This window comes from Pecten maximus, chromosome 9, assembly GCF_902652985.1.
Source record: "Pecten maximus chromosome 9, xPecMax1.1, whole genome shotgun sequence".
In the NCBI taxonomy this organism is placed as follows: Eukaryota; Metazoa; Mollusca; class Bivalvia; order Pectinida; family Pectinidae; genus Pecten; species Pecten maximus.
In genome coordinates, this window is record NC_047023.1 from 26,265,297 (window position 1) to 26,273,625 (window position 8,329).

The 8,329-nt window shown below is 32.6% G+C and overlaps 1 protein-coding gene across 4 annotated transcripts in view; it reads left to right on the forward strand.

The window, feature by feature from the left end:
* The window catches only part of LOC117334082, a 41,572-nt gene extending 33,655 nt beyond the window's left edge, over positions 1-7,917 (forward strand). For all 4 annotated transcript variants that reach the window (XM_033893520.1, XM_033893522.1, XM_033893523.1 and 1 more), the window contains one exon: positions 4,009-7,917. In XM_033893520.1, coding sequence (XP_033749411.1) covers positions 4,009-4,070 — 62 coding nt within the window. In that variant the 3' untranslated portion in view covers positions 4,071-7,917. The remainder of the gene's footprint in view (positions 1-4,008) is intronic.
* Positions 7,918-8,329: the final 412 nt, after the last annotated feature.

The window sequence follows — 8,329 nt, forward strand, 5'->3', positions numbered from 1 at the left end:
CTACCCAAGCTGTCCGATAATTATTAAACCCGTATTCACTTAACAATGTGACACATACTGAAGTAAATCAGCGGTATCTGACGACTTATTAGTGTGTAATTAACCCGGTTCTTGTGATCACTGCTTAATACGTAAATGTACCATGTGTGTAATTAATAACATGCATCTTTCAATGAGTCGTCATTACACGTAACGATGTTACAAGCCGATATCCTTGTTTACCCCATACAATTGTTAGTGATGTTAATTACCGATAATAAATTTATTACATGCATTTGTGATTGATTAAGTATCGTATCACATACTGTATGTTAGTGAATTAATTATTGCTAACTACGAAATAGCACTATGTAAAATAACTATAATAGATATTGTACGTCAAGTTGATCAAAGCAAGACCAGTCTACACTATAAAACCCTTTAATACTGTAGCATTTAGGTCGATCGTAAAGAAAAGCAATGTACCGTTATAAAAACAGAGCTACATTGTAACACAGGTAAACACCCGGGGCTATGACCTGGCAGCGGTCGCTATGACTACGCACAGTGTCAAGCGATAGTCTGTACAGCTGTCGACACGGGTGACTTGCCCATTTTTCTCTCCTCGTGGTGAAAAAATCGTCCGGATTATCGGGGGAAATTTACTAATGAAAAGTACTTTCCGTTCCCAAAATGGGCTTCCGGAATCGGAAACCGAATTTCCGGACTGGTGAGAACAAATAACGTTACGGAAATCCGTTCCCGTGCTATTCCGTCCGGACTGCGAGTTTTCCGGACTATCGGCGTCCGGATTATCGCGGGTCCACTGTACTGGCAATCCAAGATGCTCATTCATGCTCTCCCAACATTAAAATGACCACTGGCCTGAATGCTTGACCAGGGGAGTCCTTAAGACATCGGTGTATAAAAATAATTTGCCGCATTTATATTTATAGCGAGATTTGTCACGGAGCCGAGAACGAGGCTATAATAAACAAACATGGTTTACATTTAAATACTTAATTTTAAAATGTAGCAATATGCATACAAGGAAACATCAATAAAATCTTAGATCAGTGAAGTTGACAACGTGCAAAAGCTAACCAGCAATCCAATAGACGTCCAGGAAAATAAGAATTCGAGTCTATTCCTTTTTCTTCTCTCGTTAAGTTCCAACGAATCATTTCCTTTCCTAAGGAAATACTCGGGTTTTGCCGATTCCACACACTTTTGTATCTTTTTTTTTGGCAGAATCTGTCTGCGTTTTGGCAGTTCCATGCTTAAGCTTGCGGTGTTTCACCATTTTGTATGAACTGTAAAACCTGCCGTTGCATTGTGATACTAATTTTCAGAGAAACTTGGTCAGGCAGCCACAGTTATTATTTTTGGGAATTCCATTTCCACATATACTTTCATAAATACACATTTTCTTTCAGTTTCTGACTCATAATCTGACTGTTAGGTATGTGTCAAGTCCGAAAACTGTAAAAAGCTCAAAATGTAAACATTGATATATGTTTCTTTGTGAGTATGTGGTTTTAAAGTCATAATGGTTATATTTGTTTTAGTATTAACTAGCCACCACCTTTTGAACATAGAGTATCAGATTTTATTTTAAAACAGAGAAAATTCTGTTTCTTACCTATGTGAACCTGCAGTATAGTGTTGATAATACTGTGATATTCACAGTCAATGAATTTAAATCTAGAATATATTGTGAAAATAAATGCCTGGCAAATATTAAAACCATGGATGATAAGATATATGTTATATAAACGAAAATGTATAAATGTATCAACTGCCGACTGCATAATTATATTTACAGATCTAGAGCAGTGTTGTTTGAAATTTAATACCAATTAACTTGAGCCAACCCAAAATATCGGCCCCTTGAAATTAAACAATAATGTAAATGTAAAATATCAATTGTCAATATTACAAAGGTACTACAAATGTATCTATAAACAATTGCAAGGCATTGCAAGTGATGCAAAATGCCCCCACATGTACCCGTGCAATCATCCTGCAGTTGATAAGACCTGATGCCAATTGTTTGAGTTTTTGTCATATTTGACCATTATATGAAGCATGATCAAAAGTCTTTAAGAGTGGTGACAAATATATATATCTATAAATAGTAATGGTGCCTGTGGAAGCCTAAAACAAGAACTTGTTTGAGTTATTAGATACACTCATACTTGTCATGTATGAAGTTTATTGAAATAGGGTTAAAAATGAAGTCGCTACAGCACTGAGCAAGATTTTCTATAAATCATTAATGGTGACCATGTTCTTGATCTTGGCAGCCTGAAACACAAACTCATTTAAGATATGCTCATTCTTGACCAATGTATGAAGTTCCCATGAAATCCAGTTGAAAACAAAGTCGCTAGAGCGTTGACAAAGATTTTCTATGAATAGCAATAATGTGACCTTGTCCATGATATTAGCAACCTGAAACACTAGAGTACTGACAAAAAGGTGATAAACATATGAACAATATGTACTTACATACAAATGGAACGCTTTATCCTCTTACTTTGTTGTGAGGGGATAAAAATACTTAAGGTTGCTTTTAATAAAAACATTCATGTACCACAAAAACAAGCATATACTTGGTATTCTGTATGGGTATTGCTAAAAGCAGTACATACCACATATTCCCTTCATGCTTCCACTGAAAAAAGTAACAGTGACCTTGACCCAAATACCCTGAAACTGAAACTTGTCCAAGATATGAAACTGAAACTTGTCCAAGATATTATGGTTCTTTATCATATTGTGTGAATTTGATTAAAATCCCTCAAGGAATAAATCTGCTAGAGCACTGACAAACTTTGGCATTATGATGGATAGAGAGAAAACTTATAATAATAGTTCCATCTGTTTCACTGGTAGGGGTCTAATAACATAGGATGCAAATTTTTATTTTTGAAATTTTTTTACTGTTTAAAGATTACTATTGCACATCATATGGAGAGGGGGGATGAGCCTCACTTGTCCTGTAAAAAAAAAACTGAAAAAAAATTGCAGACAACAAAACGGGGAAAGCCAGGTTAACTGGTACATATATTTGTTTGGCCTTACTTCTTTAACAATGACGTTATGACAGGAAAAATACATGTTTCAAATTATATAATTCATGCATGTATTAATCATAAAATATTTCTATTGAAATATTCTTGGTTTAATTACTTAAGGCCAAAAATAATTGTTTATTAGCTTTCTCTTTCCTATCATAGTCTTGATTCTTGGGTTGCTATCTACAGTCTTCTTATATCATCACTAATTTCCACTAATTAAAATGTTTCCTGTCAGATGAAAGAGACGCACATTGTGATTAGATCTAAACCAAATTTAAACAGAAATAACAGGTGATTCTGCCTTCTCCCAAAGATCAACATCCTCAAATAAAAAAAGAAATATGCATAATTAAGACATTGTAAACATGAAAATACATTGAGTGTCACTGAGGCTGGTACTTTTGAATCATATAGGGTACATCTGTGGTCTAATTAAAGTTAGCATATATACAGTAATTTATGTTGAATGGTGGTGCACTTGGTTATGCTGAACTTAATTACTATGCATGTTATATGCATAAAAAAGGTGGTTCATCCATAAGAATATTTTCATTTTGACCTTTCAAACTTTCTGAATGCTTTATAGTTAAAATTGATCTATCTGGATTCAATCATAAAGCAAGAGGCCCATTGATTCAGACAGAAATTGAGCAGGCAAAATCACATTGAACCTGATAAAGTCCCACCACTTGTTGACTTAGGAGGTGGGTTGTTATGCCATTAATTCATTGGGCTATATTGATGCCTTTGGTTTACTTCATGCCAAATTGCCTGCCAGTGTTGTTAGTTATCACGAACCGTCAAAATTTCCCCATGCTAGACAAATCAATTTTTGTACAAGGAAAGATAACTCTGAATTTCTGAAGATTAATCTTGTTAGAATAGCACTTACTTCTTCCTCAAATTACATTTATATATAGATAATAAATGTATTTGCATGTTTCAGGTGAAGGATTGGAGGCTGGTAATGGTGAGAAGACTGGAGGATCTGTCATAGTGCTGGACTAGGTATCACTTCAGTAACAGTGCAGGGATGTCATCATGCCACAACAGACATTGAGTATTAGAAACAGCATAGAGCTCAACATCTCTTCAAACTTTTGTCTCTGAGAAAAGTTCAAATAAAGTGATTGTTCATATTTTTTCATATTACTGTATTCAATAACATGAGAAAACATAACAACCAAGTGGCTGCATACTGATAACACGTTATTGCCTGGTAATTTTGAAAGATGAAGATCTAAGGCTATTCATCAGCCCAGACAATATAATTGTCGCTGATTAATAGCTGTAGTTATTTATCCTCCAACCAGCCCAATAAATTATTATCAGTATGAGCCAATATAGCTAGTTAGTAGTGCTGTCCATAACTACAGTAGTTATTATCTTGATTTGTTCACTATTTATCTGACTGAATATGTGTGACTGCATTTTACCGGCATATTCTCATATTTTACCAAAGAGTGTGTGAAATAATTGTCAGGAACTTTGCCAAAGTTATGACTACTTTTGGTTTTGTATATCAGTATTACAATATTTAAGAATAGTGTATTAATGTTGACAAATTCATTTTATATATGTAGGAAAACGATGCAGAAACTGATGCAGACAAATAAGATACATACTGATAGTGCTTCCTAGCAAGTGTATGTTTACCAAGCTGTAAACTGCACTAGCTTTTTATCCTTTTTGTTTCTCATGCTGTATATACAAATGTATAATGTTTTCTAGTGAGTTGGAGAAGGACTATTAAAGATATATATACATCCATGTATGCATTTCTGTCTAACCTGACCTTTTGATATTATACTGTTATGATAAGTTCTTTTTTTCTTTTTAGTATTTACAAAGTACTTACTGAATGGTGTATCTGTTATTGATTAGTTTGAAATTTTAAGCCTGGATTGTACATGACAGTACTACAGTATTATGCCATATTTTTGTTAATGTTATGTTAAGATAATTGTGTTCCAGTCACCATAAAAATAACATTGCAAAATAATATCACAGTTCATCCTGTTCTTAGTACTCATGCATCTGACTTCCAAGAGTTCTAAACCGATTTAGTATTAAGATGAATATTGTGTGAAGGGAGGCAACTCTATCACAAATTGCAGACTGGTTCGATAGGATAATATTTCTTGATACTATTAAGGTATTCTTTACTGATTAATAGCCATAAAAGCTCATCTGCCCTGTTGTATTTCATCCACTTTTTTTCTATTTTTCAAAAAAAAAAGATTGTTTTTTGATGAAAGATGAAAGGATTGCTAAGTATTTCTATGAGACCAAAGAAAAATTGTTTAGATAAATCATTTAAACTTTAGTGAAATTTGATGTATGGAGTAAATAATATAGTGATAGATCCAAAATCTTTCATCTAATGCCATTTAATAACATAAAGAAAATGGCAGAATAAGGCTGAACTGAAATATAATTAAGTAACAATTCTCACCTGTTAGAGATTGTCGTTATGCACTAAGGAGGTTTATTTTAAATAAACCAAAAATTTAAACTGACATGCTTGTACCCTTTTGTACATCCATAGCTATAACTATTCTGATTATTGCCTGTTGACAATCAAACACTTTTTACTTTTTTTTATTAGGAGTAGGAGATTGATGTTTGTCATTCAGTTGACTGTGTAATTATTTTCAGATTTGATTTGTTCATATTTGTCACAATTTGTTTTTCAGAGGACTGAATTAAAATGTTGAAAAAAGTTACTGTAATCTTCCATTTGAAAAAAAACTTAACTTTTTAGTTTAATGTTAATGTACATATTTCCTTTTTGTTGTTTTCTGGAGAGAAATACACAGTATTAATGTTTTACCAAAATGTAAATTTGCCTTACTCGTGCTTAAATAGTCGCTTTGATGTTTTTGTTTTTCTTTGATTTTTTTTTCAAAAGAAATTCTTATTTTTCTAGTGATCTTAATTCTTTTATTATGAAAACCATTTCAGGTACATTTGTATCATGCTGTATAGAGGTTTGGCTCCATTTTCTAAATTTTGGTAAAATTTACATCTGTTTGACAATGTTTCAAAGATCTAGAGTTTGCACACAGTATTGAGTAATGATAATGAATGTCTTTTTTCTTCCACTGTATTCAGTGGCATTTTTCTGTTCTTGCAATCAAACATCATCCATGCCGATTCAAAAATAATCTACTTATCCATCATCATAATAAGACATCCACTTTCTTTAATTTGAAAGATGTTTTCTACAGTTATGCATTAGTTATTTGGGCATTATTTTTACAGATTTTACTTGTTCATTCTGGTGCCATGAATCTGGTTTGTGTGAAATTCAATTCCTAATGCTGTAATCTTTCCAACTACTGTTGTGGAATTACAAAATGTATTTACATACCTTATTTTATGGATTTTTTGTTTGTTGTGTTATGTTTATGATTTTACATTAACATGACTTCATCGGGGCGACTAGATATTTTATAGCAAAGCAAATGTCTACATTTCTATGTACACCATGATTTTTGTTCCTCCAACAATTTTATCATTTAGGTATATGTGTGAAATGGTGAGAATTATTAAAGTACATGTACTTTCTTTGCATATTCTTTGAAGAATACATATTATTGTATTTTGATTTATAACTTGTTTATTACCAATATTATCAAATTGATAGTTCCGGTAAGGCCCTATTTGTGTTTCTTGCCTTTTATGTCAGTCCTCCTAAGGACACATCTTGGAAACACTGCATTGAGAACCAGTAAAAGCTAAATTGTCCTCATGTGTTGATACACCAGTGATAAGCCGATACATGACTGCCTGTTGTTGTAACCTCTATTTTCTGATTCAATTACTCTTGGCTTTTTGTTTCATTTTTATCAGAGCAAGTTTGGGTGTATAAACTGTGACTGTTTATGTAGAAATATCAGTTTCCATGGCTAACATGCACTGAAACTTAGCTCATCTTACTTCAGCATTATAAATACTGCTGAGCTTGAATTTCTTCGGTTTCTTCGGTGGCATTCCATAACTAAATGTAAAGTTCAAACTTATAATGATTTGCCTGAAACATACTCAATTGGGTTTGGAATGATGAGGGTTTAGAAGTAAAAAAAATTCCAGGCACATTTGTTTAGGATCTGAAGTACATTGAAGGTTCTATTTCACCCCAGGCTGACTTATCTTTTCATTTCAAAAGAACTGTTCAGGAATTTGAAAGGTGAACAAAAATGCAAGCATTAATTAAAACATTAGACTTAAAAAGTACCCTGTAGATATACCAGCAGTTCCAATTGACAACCCTGATGTAAATATTACCCCTCTTAAGTTGCCAAAATAAAACTTCTATTGAAGTTCTATACTGGTACCTTTAGTCAATGGTAGTTCTCCGAACTGTCTTGGTAGTTTGAGGAAAAAGACTTAAAATTCTCAAAGAAATTAAGTTTAATTTAATTATTAATGCACGGGATACATTCTGTCCATCATGTGATTGCTTACACAGCTTAAAATTTCAGTATATTTGTGAAAGTTATTTTACTTATTAAAGTGTCGAAAATTCAGCTTGATATTCAGACTTTTTCAAACCTTGACCAATGTTGTATAAAATATAGATGTACTGCCAATCTGATTTAAATACAGATCATTATAAACTATTTCTTAATGTTGTGTACAATGATAACCTGCATTTTAATCTGATTGAAAATACAACTTGTGTGTAAAAAGTAGAAAGAATGAATGTGATGTGATATATATATATTTTTGTATGACAGAAATAAGAAGAGAACAATGGGCAATGTACATATCAAAGTTATGCCAATGACAGTAGTTTATATGTACAAAATTTTAAAAAAGATAAAACAAATAAAAAATACAATAATTTCAACGGCTTTGTTCACTTTACATGGAAAACTATTTACTCCACCTGGTGATGGACATATACCTTCTTGGGCTTCAAATAACCACCACAATACCTACAGCAGAATCCTTCTATTACACAAACAAATCTAAAATGCTCTCATTTAAGATGTTTCATTGTAGCAGAACATCGTTCATCAATATAGCAAATTCAGAGGGTTGATATTATGTATTTCGTCAGATGAACAACATTTGAGCTATAAAATCCACTATAGAAATTTTAAAAATACTTTATTTATTAATTAAATATATTCAATACCGTTGATACGTCAATTTAATTTCCTGAATCCTCAAAGTCAGTCTGTTGACCTGTTTGGTTGGTTGGAGCTTATTCGTACTGACCAAACTTTGGCCAACAAAGACTGTCATGAGAACAGTAG